Below are 19,209 nucleotides of genomic sequence, written 5' to 3' on the forward strand. Positions count from 1 at the left end.
AGTATAGTGTTATAAAAATATTATCAGTATATAATTAACTAAAGTCTTGCTTGTTGTTGTCCAGACTTTTCTGTTTTGCAACACGGGATTTTCTTTGCTGTCTATTATTATAGTTATATTATAGTTATATAGCATGACCTTGACTGAAAGAGTTAAGAGAACCAGTTTAAACCAGCTGTACTCAGCTTCTCTGAAGGAATAACCCAAACATCATGAACCTTCTGCTTGCTTCTTTCACACAGAGAAGCTTCCAGAACCCTCTTGAACTAAGTAAAATAGGAAACATCTTTATTTTTTATTTTTTTTATAAAATATTTATTAGGGTTTTTTACAAAAGAAATACAGAGATAATAAACAGCATTGCTTTGTTATAACAAAATTTCATAACTTCTTTGGACTTCCTCACGTCTCCCGCTCCCACTTACATCGTTAATAATTTTTTCAAGCAAATTATCATCTTGTTTGCAAATTTATAACCACTCAATTCAGTATAATGTAACAATTCTCCAGCAAATTTCGTTTCTCTTAGTCTCATTTATCATCGGTTTCCAATCCAATTTAGTGATGGCCAATTATTTATAACCAAGCATCCTTATTAACATTCCTCTAAATCACAATATTTTTGTAGATAAATCTTAAATTTCTTCCAATCTTCTTCAATCCTTTCTTCTCCCAGGTCTCGAATTCTGCCAGTCATCTCCGCCAGTTGCATATAGTCCATCAACTGCATCTGCCATTCTTCCAGTGTGGGTAAATCTTGAGTTTTCCAGTTCTTAGCGATGAGTATCCTTGCTGCCGTTGTTGCATACATAAAAAATGTTCGGTCCTTCTTTAGCACCTTCTGGCCGACAATACCCAAAAGGAAGGCCTCTGGTTTCTTAGTGAAGGTATACTTGAATACCTTTTTCAGCTCGTTATATATCATTTCCCAGAAGGCCTTCACTTTAGGGCAGGTCCACCAGAGGTGAAAGAATGTTCCTTCGTTTTCTTTACATTTCCAACATTTATTATCAGACAAATGGTATATTTTGGCAAGTTTAACTGGGGTCATGTACCATCTGTATATCATTTTCATTACATTTTCCTTTAAAGCATTACATGCAGTAAAGATCAGCCCAGTGGTCCACAACCTTTCCCAGTCCTCAAACATAATGTTATGCCCAATATCCTGCGCCCATTTTATCATAGCCGACTTAACCATTTCGTCTTGTGTATTCCATTTCAACAGCAAGTTATACATTCTTGAAAGTACCTTAACCTTAGGTTCTAACAGCTCTGTTTCCAACTTCGATTTCTCCACCTGGAACCCTAACTTTTTGTCATTTTTAAACACTTCTTTAATCTGAGCGTAATGTAACCAGTCTCGCACTTTATCCTTCATTTTCTCCAGACTCTGCAATTTCCAATTATTTCCATCTTTTTCTAATATTTCCCAATATTTTGGCCAGTCGGCTTCCATATTGGTTCTTTTTCGGGCCTTAGCTTCCAGAGGTGAAAGCCACCTTGGAGTTTTATTTTCCAATAAGTCTTTGTATTTTGTCCAGACATTAAATACTGCTTTCCTGACAATATGGTTCTTAAAGGCCTTATTGATCTTAACTTTATCATACCATAGGTATGCATGCCAACCAAAAGCATTGTTAAAACCTTCCAAATCCAACACGTCAGTGTCTTCGAGAAGTAGCCAGTCTTTTAGCCAGCAGAAGGCTGCGGCTTCATAGTACAACCTTAAGTCTGGCAGGGCAAAGCCCCCTCTTTCTTTCGCATCAGTTAATATCTTAAACTTAATTCTGGGCTTTTTGCCCTGCCAGACAAATTTAGAAATATCTCTCTGCCACTTCCGGAAGCACTCCGTTTTGTCCACAATCTGCAACGTTTGAAACAAAAATAGCATCTTTGGCAATACATTCATCTTAATAGCTGCAATTCGGCCTAACAAAGAAAGCTTCAATTTTGTCCAACTGTCCAAGTCTCTCTTGATTTCAGACCAACATTTTTCATAATTATCCTTAAATAGACTCAGATTTTTTGGTGTTATATTTACCCCTAGGTACTTTACCTTTTTGACCACTGATAATTCTGTTTCTCTCTGAAACCGTTCTGACTCTGTATCTGTCAAATTTTTTCCCAACACCTTTGTTTTCTGTTTATTTAACTTAAATCCCGCCACCCGACCAAAATCATGAATCAATTGTAATACTCTTTTCGTACTAGATTCTGGCTCCTGCAATGTCAAAACTAGGTCGTCTGCAAAAGCTTTAAGTTTATATTGTTTCGCTCCGACCAAAATAGGAAACATCTTTACACATCAGAGCAATACTTTCTGTACTAAGAAATGCAAGATGACAGTGGGAAGGATATCTAGTCCACCTGCCTTCTGTGCCAAAGGGCAGAGTCATGTCCATTTTTCTGCCCTCAGTTGTCTCTGGCCCTACCCACCACTTGCATGTAGCCCATGGAAAGTTGCACCAAAAGGCATGTGAAAATTCCCTCACCCTATTTTATAAAGTGACCAGCTGGAATTTTGTATTGAGGAATATGGATGGTGCGTGACTGTGTGTATTACTGGTTGAACAGTACAATGTTATTCTAATAATTTCTTATCTGAGTATTACTATATTGTATGGCGTTTCAGTTCTGCACATCGCTTGGGGGTTCTCTTGAATATAAAGCGATCAAGACACTTCCTAAACACATTCATCCAAAAACAGCTGCAGTATCTGTAGGTCAGGTTCTGCTTACCGGCTGAAAACTCCCAGGAGCGCAGGGCTCTGGCTGGATAGCCCCTTCCAGGGTGTAGTGACCTTCCTTTGCCATCATCTGGGTGGCTGTTTTAGCAGCACCAGGGCAGAAGTAGCCGGGTTTGCAAGGCCCTGTTGGAGCTTGAGGGTTTGTCCCATCACAGTAAAGCCTAGTATTGGAGGAGAAAATGTAGTCTACATTGGAACTCTCTCATTCACCAAGCACTGAGATAATCTGCTGAGATCCTTCCCTGGGATGGGTTGGTGATGAGGTAGGGATCCCTTTAGTGGTGCCATCCTGTGTATAGATCTCCCACCCCAGGGAAATTCACCTGGAAATTTTTTTGTTATCCTTTTGGCACCAGGTGAAGGATTTTTCCTCACAGGCCTTTAAAAGTGCTTTACGGTCCTGAGCTTGAACTGGTTTCAGCTGCTGCTCTTAATTGCCAGTTTTTATAGAGGTGGTTACTTTATTCCATTTTATTGCATTTTTATTGTTTTTAGACTCTTTGTAAACTGCCCTGGGAACCATGTGGGCTGAAGAGTCGTCTAGGAATCCCCCATAGTGAGCAAGCAAGTAAATCCATAGATATGGCAAATCTGCACGCCCAAAATTGTGCTTATCTTAGAAATTGATTACCTGGAATTCCGTATTATCAGCCTTTGGGACCATGGATTTCCATGGTAAAGAAGGATGAACAGACACAATTCAAATGCCTTTTTAAAACGATCCAGCACACTTATGGAGGATGCATAGTCAACAGCAAGGTCACATTCACACCATACATTTAAAACACTATGATGTCACTTTAAACAGTCATGGCTTCTCCCAAAGAACTCTGGGAGCTGAAGTTTGTTGAGGGTGCTGTGAGTTGTTAGGAGACCCCTGTTCCCTTCCACTTAATGGAGGCAATGTAACTTGAGTATTGGGGAACTAGGACACACCCAAAAGGAATGTATATCACTTAAAAGGCCTGGTTTGTGAACTTTCCAGGGCCTTCTGGCCATAGCTGTCAACGTTTTCCCTTTTTTAAGGGAAATTCCCTTATTCTGAATAGGATTCCTTGCAAGAAAAGGGAAAAGTAGACAGCTATGCTTCTGGCTGGTGGTTGTTTGAAGGATGCCCCCCTCCGATCCTAGAGCCTTCCTGATGAACGAAGGAATTTTGGATCCAGAATATCCAAGACCATCTCCACCCCCGAGTGCTCCATTTTGGGGCCTAACATGGATTGCCAATGGTAATATGCCCAGCAATTGATCTATGCCTGTAGAACTTCTTGCAGGCATAGCTGGAAGCTCCATGGTGGATGAAGTTCTCCTGATGATGCTCTCCTCCTCCATCATTGTTCTTGCTATTTCCATTGCTCTTTATTAGATTTCCTACCTGCCAATCACCATGAGGTCCCAGGAGGAGTTACAACAAAGTTTAAAAAGTGGGGTTTGGGGGTAAAAAAGAAAATGAGGTGTTCATTCTCATATATTGATACCATGGACAGGGAAAACGAAAGAGGCGATGGTACTCTAATCCCAGTGAGTACCATCACAAGAAATGAACCAAGTTTAAAACAAAATGCAGTCAAGTTAAATGCAGTCCTAAAATATCTCTCTCGGGTGCCAAAGGTCCAGGTAAAGAGGAGAATCTTTAGCATTGGCAGAGATTCACCTGAACTCAGTCCTAATCCCCTCTGGGCCAGTCGATCTGGCAGCTTGATTGTTAAAGTATTTATGCAGTATATATCAACAAGCCATTATGTTCTGCATGTCACCTGGGCTTCAACCTGGCCCAGGGGTCTCTAGCCATTGCAGGTCACAGTACTATTATTGTGCAGCTAAGCGACATTCATCTATAGGATGAAGAACTCACCCAGGTGGACAATCCAAACACTGATTCAGGTGCTTCAAACCACTTGTGTTGCTGTAGGTTCCTGGAGGGCAGAGAGTGGTGATGGATGATCCAGGTAGGCAGTAGGCCCCAGGCGGGCAGATATTCCCCGTGACTCCATCTGTGGGCTGCTAGATTTGGGGAATGGAAGAAACAAGACTGCTCTTGACTGGATCACCGGAGAAGCTAATGAACAGCCCAAAGGTTCTGTCCTGAGACTTATATTATTATTATCAATTTGTAATGGCATAATGACAGAATAGACTTCAAAGCAGTTCACAAAGTATAAAAAGCACACTGTAAAGCAAACTGCTAAAGCTGAAATTCCTGCTTAATTAAATGTGACCAGCTTGGCTATTCAACCAGATAGCTCTAGTTAATCTTCAGTTATGAAGTATTAATTGGTCCTGCATTCAGGGTCCAACAATTGAAAGGTTGCTTTGAGTTCACATGGAGTGGGAAGGCTGGGCGAAGCCCCTTCCCATACTGGAAATCAGGACTAGGGAATCTTGGTTTCTACAAGGGCAGCATTCCTTTGCAGGCAAACCAACCAAGGGCCACATGGCAATAGTTGGTGGAGCCAAAGGCTGTATTTAGTGCTTTTTATATTGTAATTGTATGTTGTGAACTGCCCTGAGACCTATGGGGTCTCAGGTATAGAGCGGTATACAAATTTAATAAATAATAACAACAATACTCCCCACTCAAATGAAAAAAAGAAGGAAAGAACTGTATGTTGGTATAAGTACCCCAAATTTTGTCACTACTCCGGTGATTTTCTGAGTTCGTGAAACTGCAAAAGGACTTCTTCTGGAACCTATTAACATGGAAATGATAGCTAAGCTCGCACTAGATTTCACTAGGATTTCCAGGTTTGCATTTTGTGAAAGCTTAAATACAATGCAGAAATTAACAGTAAGGGAAACATTGAGGAAATTGAATAAATTGTTAAGTGAATGCAGCCACTGACACCCCTCCATTTCCATCTGGGCAAGCCAGAGTCATTGTTGCTGTTGTTGTTGTTGTTATTTTATTTTATACTCTGCCTTTTCCCCTGATGGGATTCAAGGTGGCTGCCAGATAAAAATATGAACATCTAAAAACATAGAAACAATAATAATTAAAAACAATTAAACACTGATAGAATTAAAACTATATACCTATATAAAGGTAAAGGGACCCCTGACCATTAGGTCCTGTTGCGGACGACTCTGATCAGCAAGCCCTAGGCTCTGTGGTTTAACCCACAGCTATATGCAACCTATTAAATAGACCTGTTCAAGGACCAAGAAAGGCACCAGGATATGTAGAGCAAAGCTGGTGAGGGATGTGTCTTGGGGAGCCAGATGGAGAGGGATGCCCCTAGGCCTAAGGCCTGCTATAAATCTCTGCTATAAATTTATCATTGGCCTAGAACGAGGAATTCCACCAGCATTCTTTGGAAAGGCCAAAGAGGGAGACTTACCTCTGAAAATACAGAAAGATCCACACAAGAGATTTACTTACTGGTGACACCGCCCTACTCCAGCAGTAGAAACCAGCCTCACACCGACCACTTGGGGTTGTCTGTCCAGGAGCACTGCAGTAAAAACCTGCTCTACATGGGCTGCAGTCTTGCAGGCCTGCCAACCCCTTCCTGTTGCCATAGGTGCCCGCCGGACAAGGCTCAGGCTGGGATTGGCCACTGACACAGAAAGACCCCTAGAAAACAAAGCCACCATCTTATGGCCATTGGTCCCAAGATGCTGCATAGCCTCTGTACTAATGGTGAACTCAATCTCTAAGTCTCAATCTCTTCTGCAGCCAAAAACAAGGGGAGGTACCAGAAGGCTTGAGAAAACCCCATGAGAAGAGGAGGAGGAGGAGGAGGAGGAGGAGGAGGAGGAGGAGGAGGAGGTTAAGAAAAATCCCGTAAGTGTGGAAAAATCTCCAGAATGACTTAATGAGGACAAAGCATGCTCAATGGGGCATGGGATGCTGGCTGACTGTTGGACGAAAAGGGGGAAAACAGAGGAACAGGAGTGGTGATAGGGAATGGAATGGAGTATCTGGGGAGAGGGCATGGCTGGCTAGCTGGAACCCTGTGCAACATTCTGATGCAGGTACCATTCCCCCCCCCATTCCACTCTTCCCCAGCAACTTACCAATGGGCATACTTTGGGTTGGGTCACAGCAACAGAGTCACAGTAGAATCCAGCTGGGCACGGTTTGCATATATCTCCTCCCCCCACAGTGGAATTATCCCAGTAGGAGCCTGGCAGGCATGGGAAAGAGAAGGGGAACCCAGTTCCTAGAGGACAGACGTATCCAGGGGGACAAGTCCCAGTCTAAGAAAGGAAACACATACGGAGAGTCACACTCAAGTGGGCTGTTAATTGGGTGAAGTTCTCATGCTAAGGATGAGAGAATCCAGCCTGACAACACAATTAGTGAGGCAATTATACAATCAGGAAATAGAGGGGGGGCATGTTGCATAAGAATTCAAGGAGAACTGGGAGGGTGCATGCTTAAGGAGAAGACAGGGCATGAGTACTCACGGGCTGGGATATTCCTTGGGATTCTCGCCCTCCCCTGTAGCAGTACTTGCCCTTGGGGCACAGCAAGCACTGATCAGCTCTGCCCAGTCCCCTCTGGCCACTGTAAGTCCCATTAGGGCATGGCCTGGCAGGTGGGTGCTGGAGGCAACAAGAGGAATGAAGCTGTTTCTTGAAGAAAACAACAGCCATAACACATTTAATACAGTACTTTAGAGGCTCAATAAGCTCAATTCTAATTGTGCAGCTTCCTCTTCCACGACAGCTGTCCTATTAACATAGCAAAGGTAAGAAAAGTGTATAATTGTGAGAGGTGCCTGGGCTGAATAATGTAGCAAATCAGGGTTATTTGGAGGTCTTTTCTCCTCCCAAGTTGACACATGAGGTCAATCATCCCCACAGGGATCAGTGTCCCTGTGGAGCCATAGGGTGCCTTGTTGCTGTTTTTCTGTACCTTCTTCTTCTTCTTTTTGTACAGAATAGCTGTGCATTTTTATATCACTCTTTATTTTTCCATGGGCTGTGCAAGAAATGAGGCTGTCCAAAACATTGCCTGGTTGTTTGTTTAGCACAGCAGTGGAGGATTGTTATATAGATGATGATATTGATATAGCTATAGATACAGATATATAGATATATAGATTATAGATATATAGATATAGATATATAGTTAAAGGTTGAATTTAACTGTTTTTAAAAAACCTACTGTCAGAGCTGCCCAAAGTCCCAGCTCACAGAGGACCAACGCCAGGTCGTTGTTATATACAAAAGTCTTTATTGAAGTTCAATCTCTATTTCACAACCGTGGCGCGCCTCTCTACGTCTTAAACCCTAGACCGCCGAAGCGCCGTCTGAATCTCCTCCCCTCTGACACCAGTTTAAGACTCTAGACCTGCTCCACCTCTTCCTCTGCTCTCTCCTCCTCTGGGTCCTCCTGTCCGCTGGGGCATTCCCCTTTCTGGACTCTTCTGACGCTGAGTCCCCTGACTCCTCCCCCTGCCTCCGGCGGGCTTTAGGACCTGGTTCCCAATCCGGATTCTCTGCTGTCCCGCGCGCCTGTACATTTGAACTTGGCTCTCGCGCCAACCCAGTGACCTTCCTCCTGACCGTTACACTGCTTCTGTCACTACTTCCCTCTTCCGGGAGGCTAGCTGGACCTGACCTCCCCTCCGTTCCCTGACTCTCCGATGGAGGCGTGGTCAGCCCTGACTCATCTTCTCTCCCTGCTGGGGGAGACGCTGGCCCCGAGATCTGGGACTCTTCCCCCCCACTACGCTCTGGTGGGGAAGCTGGTCCTGATCTCCAACTGCTGCTCTGGGAGTCCCCGCTGGCCCCTTGCTTCTGGAGTGTCCCCTTTTGGACCCCCCTTGCCCTGGCCACCGGCGCCCCCTTCTGTGAATCTTCTGATTCGCTGGAGAGGCTCATGGAATCTCTCGGGCCACTGTCATCTTCTCCTACGCTGCCCTCAGATTCTTCCCCTTCGCTCTCCATTTCCTCTCTTCCCTGTGCCTCTGCTCCTGAGCCCCTGACACCTACATTGTTCTGCTTTAACAAAAAGGACCCCACAGCTCTTCAGAGTCCTATAGGCAGTGTTCTAGACAGTGTTCTGTTGTACAATTTATATCGGAGGCCTATGGCTTATTGAAGATCTCAGACAAGGCTTACAAATCCTATTGCAATGCATCAGAAATTAGGGTCAGTGTGAAACTGCATATAGGTATATATCTCCAAGATATCATAGAGGAAAGCAAATTTCTTTTTATTTCCATCTATTTGTCTACAATCTGATAATCTTAATCCACTCTGGAGGGGCTCCCATGTCTGTAAATTTCATCCACTTTGGCCAAAAAGTGAAACAGTTATAGCAATTTCTTGATTTCTCTATCATAGTGAACCGGGAGACACAGAGCACCTCAAGAGCCAAACTATACCTTGAATGGGAGATTGCACAGAGTGACTCAGAAAGAAACCAGAATTTTTAAAAAGTGGAAACCTTCATGGGTGCCCTAACACAAGCAGGTATCAGGTTGGCAACTCCTGCTCTAGACCCGTAGGCATTAAGCTCTCTGTAGCAATTTCATTCCATGGGATCCCTGCATAGAGGATCATAGGAAAAGGGGACAACAGTGAGTAAAGATGATCAAAACAAAGTACTTACAACATCACCCCGTGGGCAATAGTAACCTCTTGGGCAGGCATGGCCACTAGCATTTGGAGCAGCTGTCAATCCTTCAGGGCAAAGCAGACCTGCTGGGCAGACCATCGTAAGGAGCATAACCTCCCTGCTGGTGTTGATGTGTGCACAGTAATGCCCAATGAGACAGGGTGAGCAAGAGGTGGATCCAGCATCCTGTACAACAGGAGGAGGGGATTATCATTGTAGCATCATTTTAAGCTCAGAGCTGGACTAATGTTGACCTACCTTTCAGAGTTGTTGGAAGGATTCCCTAGGGTATGTACAATGAATCCAAAGGAGAGGCAAAGGTACTTTGACAATAGGATAGTCTGTTGAAATGTGACCCAGTTCACTCACCAAGGATGGCATCAGATAGGGCCAGGGCCAGCAATCAAATTCACATTCTGTGGTGTTAGACCCAGAAGTGCTATAAGGGCAGGAATTTAGGGTTGATGTCAAGGCCCTACTAAGCAGAATGAGCAGGAGGCTCAAGGATGAGAAAATAACTTCATCAGATGTGTTCAGTGAAGCAGACTTTGGTCCACAAAAACTTATGCCACAATAAATGCGTGCCTCTTTAAGGTGCCACAAAACTCTTCATTGTTTTGGCTATGACAGACCAGCAAGGCTGCTTCCTGCAGTGAGAAACAAGGCCTTTCCTTTGGGCAGCCTTTTGGAATTGGTGGGGAATCGTGTCCCTCACCCAACCTTGCTGAGTGCTTTTGCACTCAGGTCAGGCTTGTGGGCTTTCCATAGTCATCTAGCCGACCACTGTAAGATCTGAATGCTGCCCTAGATGGGCCTTTGACCTGATTCAGCAGAACTCTTCTGATATTCCGATATGGAATGCGGTGCAAATGACAACTGGTACCATTGCCCTAAGTTCAGTCTCCTAGCAGCTCCTGCAAAACGAAGCAGGGAGAAGTTGCAAATGAGCAGATCAATGTTTCTTCCTGAATCTCCCTTGCTTGGATTTCAAGGCCATTATTTCTGCTTCCTCTATAGCCTCTGCAGTATGCTCCCTTAAGCCTGCCTCCAATCGCTTGTCGACCTGCCTCTCTATTTTAAAGCAGGTCTAGCCTTGTTTTTCCCCTAGAAATAATCCCTGTGAGTCTTACTTACTCAACTTACAGCCCAGGTAAAAAGACAAAACAGGTGAGACAATCTATGCCTGTCTATCACAGGGCTCCAACTCATCAGTCATTCCATATCTCTGATCGCAAAAATGGTTCTTCTAAAATGATAAATTGCCCACATTCTGAAGCTGCAGAAAAGTAGCCTGGATGGGAACAATACATGCATATAACAGAGAGCGAAAGTGTTTTGTTTTTGTTCTCCATCAGTATGGAAATGTTTCTCATCACAATTTAGCCACAGAGTTTGCCATTTGCTTGTTAGAAGACCCATGCTGCTCATCTCCAATTTCGTGGCTTTAACATTCCTTTTCTTTTCTTTTCTTTCCTCTTTTTAAAAAATCTTTGATGGCAAAATGAACGTTCAATTGAATTGTAATTTCTACCCTCCCCAGGAGCCAACCAGGCATAGTAAAATATGCTTCCTTCTTTTCTGGAGTTTTAACCTTCCTGACAACAAGGAGGAGAAAATAGTCCAAATGATACATTTCTTCAAAATGGGAAGTGGCCAGCTGGGTGACCACACCCTATTAAAAATCACAGCAATTTTTATGTCTACTGTAATGTATCTTTAAAAAAACACCCCAACCCTCCTATGATTTGCATTAATGATGATGGATGGGTTACTAGAACACTGTAGAGCTAGTTCTATGCTGTGGGTGGGGCTGCTTGCTAAAACACAGCCTTCAAGACCATTGCCTCCCAGTTGCAAAAATGGACCCAGAGATGGTCGCTTTTCATCTGTTACCATGAAACAATCTAAACAAAGGCCACCTGGTATAACCTGGCTGCAGTTAGTCAACTGTAAAAATTGATCATAATTTTAATGCAAATTTATCCTAATATTATTGTATGCAATTTTATTTAATATACGTACTTTTGAAAAGCTATTTCCCTTAATATAATTCATTTGTATATCTTATTTTTACCAGTACATGCATTTTAATGCAAACTTTTACCCTAGCATATGCATTTTTCTACCCGTTACTCAGCAGCAGAAAATGCATTGCAAAATTCAAAGAATTTCAACTCTTAAAGGATGGTTGTGTTTCAGTTTGCCTACTGTTTTTAGGTAGGTTCGAACTGAACCAAATTTCTCCTCCACCCCTATAAAATCATTCCCATTGCCTAAGAAATCTGGTGGTACATACTGAAAATTGGCCAGCTCCACATGCATACGGAGTTATGGTGCCCAATTCAGGGCAGTGATACCCTCCCGGGCAGGGTATGCAGTCACTAGTTGATTTTGCTCCTTGTTCTGAATGGTAAGTCCCCCTACATAAGGAAGAAGGAGAAGACAGAAGACAGTTACCATTAAGATCAGCCGGGGAAGGGGAGATTCATCAGTGCTGCCATATGGTGGCAAAAAGGGACCCTCTGCTTTGTGGTGTGGGCTTCCCGCTCTCCCTTTCCACTGCCCTCAAGTGGGGTTGCCTCATTTCCTTTATTACCACTGCAATGAGATCTGCAGTTATTGTCCTTTTAAAAATGGTCCAGAGTTCACAGGAGGGCATGGGGCACGGAAATGCTTCTGGGTTTAATAAGTTAGTAATATAAAGTGAGGGACGCGGGTGACGCTGTGGGTTAAACCACAAAGCCTAGGACTTGCCGATCAGAAGGTTGGTGGTTCAAATCCCCGCGACGGGGTGAGCTCTCGTTGCTTGGTCCCAGTTCCTGCCAACCTAGCAGTTTGAATGCATGTCAAAGTAGATAAATAGGTACTGCTCCGGCGGGAAGGTAAACAGTGTTTCTGTGCGCTGCTCTGGTTTGCCAGAAGTAGCTTAGTCATGCTGGCCACATGACCCGGAAGCTGTACGTTGGCTCCCTCGGCCAATAAAGTGAGATGAGTGCCGCAACCCCAGAGTCGGTCACGACTGGACCTGATGGTCAGGGGTCCCTTTACCCTTTACCTAATATAAAGTGACTGTCTAAAACTAGGTGTCTTTTTATTTTTTTATTTTTTAAAAGACAAAGATGGAAAGATTTTGCACTAGGAAGCTCCTATGTCATTGACTCATTATTGTAGCTTACCTAGCATTATAATTAATCTATTGTGCTTCATGTTACAATATCAAAGTATTGCCCAGTATGGGTCGTATCCAATGGTAGTCATGTTCAGAGTAGACCCACTGAAATTACTGAACACAACTAACTTGGATCTTTTAATTCCAATGGGTCTACTCTGAGTAACAAGTAATTGGCTTTGTTCTTCTTCCTTTACTTACGGTGGGCAGAGCACTGGTTTGGCAGTTCCTTCTGGGCAGTAAGCTCCTCTGGGGCAAGCGACACAGTCATCCATTTTACCATTCCCAAGCCTGGTGCTGAAGGTCCCTTCTGGGCAAGGGAACTGAGTGCTTGTCTGAGTACCTTTCCCAAAGAGAAAGAGGGAACAGGGCAAAGCAAATGCAAATGCAAAAGAAAGCTATCTTGAATGAAGTAAACTAAAAAGTTAGTTCATTTGCAGAAACAGTTTATTGTCATCAGTGATATTTCTATCCTGCTTTTCTGCCAGGGAACTCAGTGGGGTTCCTGGTGACCTCTCATCTAGGCACTGATCAGACACAGGCCTACTTTGCAAGGTTCTTGCATCATGTGTTCTCAGACCGTGCTCATGAATCAAGCTTTGTTTGATAAGATAGTCCAAGTGGGACCTGCAGCAAAATGTTATAGTATAGGCTGCTCCTGTTCAGGGTTCCAGTCAACCAGACCTTTCCCTTTCTCAGGATACTGTATCCCACCACCCTATTTTCCTTCCCAAGAGACACAGAGACACTGTGGTCCCTGAGAATGTTGAATCCTCATTGGGCTCTTTTGATTCCCCACCGCCCCACCGCCCCACCCCCCAAACACCCTCCAATGGTCTTTTTCCCCCCAAAGTGCTTTGAAGCATTTCAGACTGTGCCATTCCTTCAACCCTTGTGTACAGAAGGTGCCATTTTGACAACACAAAGCATCAGAACTTGGAGACTTGCTAAATTTGCTATTAGCTGGTGGGGTAACTGAGAGATACATCCTCAAAGGTACCAAAGCAGGAAACCCCAGGCTCAAATCTCCTGAATAATCAGCCTTGGGGAGGGGAACAGTGAAAGCCCCCATCCCAGCTGAGATCCTAGGGGAGCAGCTGACCCTTAGACAAGGGAACTCTGGGATAGACACATCAAAAGTCTGTTCACAGCTAGGCATATTCTCACACCGGGAGAGGAAAGGGCTATTGATGACTACAAGTCATGATGGCTATGCTTTGCCTGCATGGTCAGAAGCAGTAATGCTTCTTTATATGAGTTGCTTGAAACTGCAGGGTGGGTGGGTGTGCGCGTGTGCGCACACACGTGCATGCTCTTGTGGTTGGGTCCTGCTTGTGGGTTTCCCACAGGAATCTGGTTGGCCACTGTGAGAACAGGATACTGGAATGAAATGGGCCATTGGCCCCATCCAGCAGGGCTGTTCTTACATTCTTATCAAGAGCATTCCTAAATTTGAGGCTGCCCAAAACTGCAGCATGCCATATTGGCCGTGTGTCTTACTCTTTTCCAGTTATGGCTGTTCTCGAGAGCCAAGACATTCAGCTAGGCACAACATAGGTCTGGCACAGCAAGGCAGCTCTTGCGTGTCCTTATGGGTGAGTTAACTAAAGCATTGGCAGCAAGCTAGAACAGTGGAAGGCATTTGGAATTCCAAAGACTCATGTCATATACCCAGTTTTAATATCCATGTGTATCTGAAATTCTGGGTGGGTGAAAAGATGGGCTCAACCCTCTTGAGTGTGTGTCTTGATGCTTCTCTTGGACCTATGCCCTCTTATTTATTTTTTTCAAAAAAAATATTCATTTTATAACACAACTAAACAACACAAACAGGAAAGCAAACAATAGAAACAGATTCTTGCCTTATCCTTATTTTTTCTAAACATTATTAGGTGGGCTTCCCCAAGTCCCCCTATCTGATTTTCATTTTACCTCATCTTTAGCAGTTTACATATATCATAATTTCTAACCAATTTTTTAATCACACTTACTTTAACCATAAAAATCTTCACAATTTATCACTTGCAAATAATACTATTTTAAAATGCACTATCTTCTACTTCTAACCCTACAGCCTAAATCCACTTCCAAAGCTATTCTAAGAGGACCCTCTTAGGGGCCCTGATCCTGCCAAGCCCCGCATTGGTCCTAATTTACTGGCAAACACACATTCTCCACAAAAAAAGGCACTGGGAAAACATCAGCCCTGACCAAGGGTATGAAAAACAGATAGCAACCTGGTCAATTTCTCCTTACCTTCTGGACAGAAGTGACCAGCACTGCAGCTTCCAGAGGGTCCATGAGCCCCTGCCATGCAGAACCATCCTGCTGGGCATGGAACACACTCGTCTTCGGCAGCTAATCCAGTCTTGTTGCTCCATGTGCCAGGGGCACATTTGTACTGGGTTGGGTGCTTGGTTCCTGGTGGACAATAGTGACCAGCTGGGCAGGGGACAGGGGGCTTCTGCTTTCCTCCTGAGCCTGCAGAAAGACAGATGGGCCATCAGCAGTGAAGCCCAGCCTAACACATGTAATCAAGGTCAGCTGCCCTGGTCAGAACTGCAGCTAAAGCCTGAGTGGGGAGCTGATATGGGAGAAAGGAATAGCTAGCTCTTGAAACAAGTCAGGGATGGGAAGCAACTTCAGCCTGAGGGCTGCATTCCTTTCTTGGAACCATTCTCAGGGCTACACACCAGTGGGGGGCAATGAATGTAGAATGATCAATGAATATAATTTTTGCCTTTCTAAAGTAGGCTAGTTCCTATGCACACATCCCTCTCTATCCTCCATCCAGGATACAGTGGTGCCTCGCAAGACGAAAAGAATCCGGCTTAGCGGCTTAGCACTATTAGCGGCTTAGCGGCTTTTAGCGGCTTAGCAGCTTAGCGGCTTAGCAGCTTAGCGGCTTAGCGGCTTAGAAAAAGGGGGGGAAAGGGGGGAAGTCGGAAAAACTCGCAAGACATTTTTGTCTTGCGAAGCAAGCCCATAGGGAAATTTGTCTTGCGAAGCACCTCCAAAACGGAAAACCCTTTCGTCTAGCGGGTTTTTCGTCTTGTGAGGCATTCGTCTTGCGGGGCACCACTGTAGCTCCATTGGTTGCAGCATGGTGCTGATAACACCAAGGTTGCAGGTTTGATCCCTGTATGGGACAACTGCATATTCCTGCGTTGCAGGAAGTTGGACTAGATGATGTTCAGGGTTGCTTCATAGGATTCTATGAAAGCAAGTGGCATTATCAGCATTGAAGGAGGCATTTTAGCCAGGAAAAACACTCAGGGAGGATAGCACACAGACCAAGGAGAGAGGGGATGGCTGGGGAGGCAGTGTGGCTAGGGAGAGCCCCAAGGACCAGGTAAAGGCTTACAGGGCCCGTATTTGACTCCCCTGAAACCAGACCCAAGAGCAATAATCATCTTTGCAGTTCCCCCAAACGGAGCTGCTACCCACAATTCTTTGGTAGAGAATAAGGAAGTCATGACAGCTGCAAATAGAAGTGTACAGAATATCTGGCAAGTAGGCAGTAAAAAGAGCCGACCTCATCTCTTCCTCAAGTCACTAGTCCCTGGCAACGTTATGTCTCACTAGCTAAGAGCCGCTTCTCAAATGGCAGGTCTGATGCTCAGCTTATCCAAGTACAGAATGACATACCTCTCGTGCAGACAAATCGCTCTGGACAGGTTTCACACTGGGATTTATCAAAGAGGTCAGAGCGGTTGCTGAATGTTCCTGGCGGACAAGCGTTGCTGGGAGCATGAGGGCTAGAGGAACCAACCGGGCAGATGTATCTGACGACATAAAATATACTCAAGTCATAATCGGATAGAAAGAAGAGAGAGGACTCAAAGCTCCCAGACTACTGTGCTTTGCCACTAGGAAACAGCTTCTCAACTGCCATGGCCTCTGCTCTTGTTGTGTGGAATAATGGGGTTGCCGTAGTCACCACTGTGTGACATCACTAGTGAGGAGTGACACACCTCCCATTCCCTGCCTGTCCTTACCTGTTTGTGACCAAATAAATATATTTATTGCATCACTGTACCACTGTAGCACTCACCACTGAAGTCCTCTGAACAGTATACAATTATTATTATTATTATTATTATTAACCACAATCCAACCTTGTAAAAATGGGCTTTTTTCAGCTAGAACTCACCAGAACTCAGTTCTGGCACCTCTCAGGTGGGCATCATCGCCATTATAAAAGAACAAGGGAGGTGTTTATGGTATGCTCTGGCACCTCTTTTTCTAGAAAAACAGCACTGCGTATGACCAATGGTCAGAGTCAATGCTTTTTTTCTCATAAAAAATGTTTAGGGGTACTCTCATTTTGACTCAAGAAAATTACCATTTTATAGTTCAAATTGGGAAAAATAAATACAGTAAATGGACAAAAGTGCAAAGATTCACAAAATGTTTAGGGGTATGCATACCCCTGCGTACCCCCAGAAAAAAGCCCTGGACAAAGGTAATGGGGAGAGGTGTCTGAAACATCTGGAGGGCTTCAGATTGTGAAAGGCTGACCTGGGACACTTTCTCTAAGCAGGGATGGACAATGTTATAGCCTGGTCAATGGTCAGGTATGGTGGATGTTGGAGTGCACCTAGCAGTACTTGCTGGGGTAAATTCAAGGACACTTTTTCCTCTGTACATAAGCTGCAAATATGAGACTGCTGATATGAATAAAGGCCATAAGAAAGTATCCACTTTCCCCTTTTCATTATAGTACTTTCACTAGCATAGAAGCCTATGAGATCCATTGGAAGGAGAGGCACCATAGCATGCCAACTGTGCATACCATTTTAAAGGCTCCTGCTTTCAAGCGTATTCATTGCCGCAGCATATATACTGGCAACATGACTCTGACTGCTACTGCTATGGATCTGCTTCACTGCCGGAGTGCTCCCAAAGACAGCACCCAGCTGTGAAGATACGGCTTGAACTCAATGGGAAGAAAGATCTGCCATTTGTGAACGGTGAAAATCATGATGATGCTTCTCTTTCAACAAGGAGGAAACTGTTGCAGAGGACCAAATGAATAATGATAGGCCATCCCTGATTATAAACAGTGGCACAGCTCAAGTTCCAGCAAAGGAAGTGACTTTTGTGCCTTCCAAAAGGCTGATCACAAGTCTGAAACTAAGGGTCAGCCCTTGGTTGAGAATCTTCATGTTTTAGCATCAAAGCCAAGGCCATTCCTACAGAGCTCAAATAAAGTTCAAAAACAGTTTCTTGCAGATCCTTTTCACTAGAAGCTGTATGCCACTAAAAAGGAGAGTTACTGTCCATTCAGTGTGCGAGGAAAGCTGATGTTGCATCATTCTTGGGGAGAAAGAGACATATCTGCCTAAAGGCAATAAAAAATCTTAAGCCATCTGTGCTTTTGGGCTTCAATATGTTCGGACTTAAAACACGTGAAGCACAGTTTGAGCTTAAAATGTGAATTGGAAGGTGTGTTAAAACATTTCTTTTCTTTTTTTCTTTTACTAATATAAGGCAATCAAGATTGCACATCCAGCCATCTGTCATGGCAATGAGATTCCTGCATTGCAGTGGGTTGGAATAGATGACCCTCGGAATTGCTTCCAACTCTATAATTCTATGATTCTATGACTCCAGTGAGCCAATGTGGTGTAGTGGTTAGGGTGTCGGCCAAGGGCCTGGGAGACCAGGGTTCAAATCCCCGCTGGGGGGCAGCCACTGTCTCTTAGCCTAGCTTATCTCACAGGGTTGTTGTGAGGATAAAATGAGGGAAAGAGCTACACATATCACCTTGAGCTTCTTGAAGGAAAGGTGGGACATAACAACATAACATAACATAACATAACATAACATAACATAACATAACATAACATAACATAACATAACAACATATATTGGTCTCAGGGTCTTTGTGCCTGCTGTAGACAATAAGCTAAGGTATAGTGGTTGGATTAGGACCAGGGAGACCACAATCGTTGGTAACCAACAATTGAGGAGTGGCAGGTGAAGATGATAGACTATGCGGAGCTAGCCAAACTGACTGTAAGGATCTGGAACCAAAGTGACCAGAAATTCCAGAGAGATTGGAGTAAATTTATTGTATATTTAAGGGATCATTGCAAAAAGATGAAGACACTAGCAGGACTGATCTAAACCCTGTAACACATTATAAAAATAGTATCTGACCATGGATAAATGGAAGGATTTGGCATGTATTGAAGGACAGAAACTGACAGTAGAAATGCGTACGCAATTTATTAAGAAATTGGAAACCAGCTGAAGGGAGGGAGGGAAGTCATGAGCTCGGCGGAGCAAATGTTTTAGAATGGTTATTATAATGTTGTAATATTTTATGTTTTTAAATGAAAATAATAAAAATTATATTATAAAAAGGAGCAGGGAGACCAGGGTTCGAACCCCCACTGTTTAGGTGGTCTTGGGCCAGTTACTATCTTTCAGCCTAACCTACTTCACAGGGTTTGCTGTGGGGATAAAATAGCAGTGGCGGCAAAGCATGTACATCATCTTAAGCTCCTAGAAGGAAAAGTGGGGCGTAAATGTAAACATAATTAAGAATTTTAAAAATAAAGTGTTCCAAGGCTTGGGGACCAGGATAGCTAAAATATTATCTCACCCCTTGCATGCTCAACCAGCTGCTGTGGCACTCTGCAGAAGAGGGTCTCCTGCAGATACCAACTTATGACAAGGTTTGTTCCATACAGTGTAAGAATTGGGTCTTT

The 19,209-nt window shown here is 43.9% G+C and overlaps 1 protein-coding gene and 1 long non-coding RNA gene across 2 annotated transcripts in view; one reads left to right on the top strand and one right to left on the bottom strand.

Moving 5' to 3' along the window:
* The window catches only part of LOC309331065 (uncharacterized protein), a 136,438-nt gene that overhangs the window by 91,033 nt on the left and 26,196 nt on the right, over positions 1-19,209 (bottom strand). The window contains exons 9-18 of the mRNA XM_081843048.1: positions 16,139-16,275; positions 14,747-14,971; positions 12,692-12,833; positions 11,618-11,741; positions 9,316-9,507; positions 7,161-7,298; positions 6,768-6,950; positions 6,130-6,324; positions 4,606-4,754; positions 2,743-2,911 (exon numbers count right to left, since the gene is read on the bottom strand). Of these exons, the coding sequence (XP_081699174.1) occupies positions 2,743-2,911; positions 4,606-4,754; positions 6,130-6,324; positions 6,768-6,950; positions 7,161-7,298; positions 9,316-9,507; positions 11,618-11,741; positions 12,692-12,833; positions 14,747-14,971; positions 16,139-16,275 (1,654 nt within the window). The remainder of the gene's footprint in view (positions 1-2,742; positions 2,912-4,605; positions 4,755-6,129; positions 6,325-6,767; positions 6,951-7,160; positions 7,299-9,315; positions 9,508-11,617; positions 11,742-12,691; positions 12,834-14,746; positions 14,972-16,138; positions 16,276-19,209) is intronic.
* On the top strand, positions 16,271-17,861 carry LOC309331164. The gene is made up of 2 exons (XR_014151741.1): positions 16,271-16,563; positions 17,214-17,861. It is a non-coding gene; the product is annotated as an uncharacterized lncRNA (long non-coding RNA).

The sequence above is a fragment of the Podarcis erhardii genome (assembly GCF_964252035.2).
Source record: "Podarcis erhardii genome assembly, chromosome: 16".
Taxonomy (NCBI): Eukaryota; Metazoa; Chordata; class Lepidosauria; order Squamata; family Lacertidae; genus Podarcis; species Podarcis erhardii.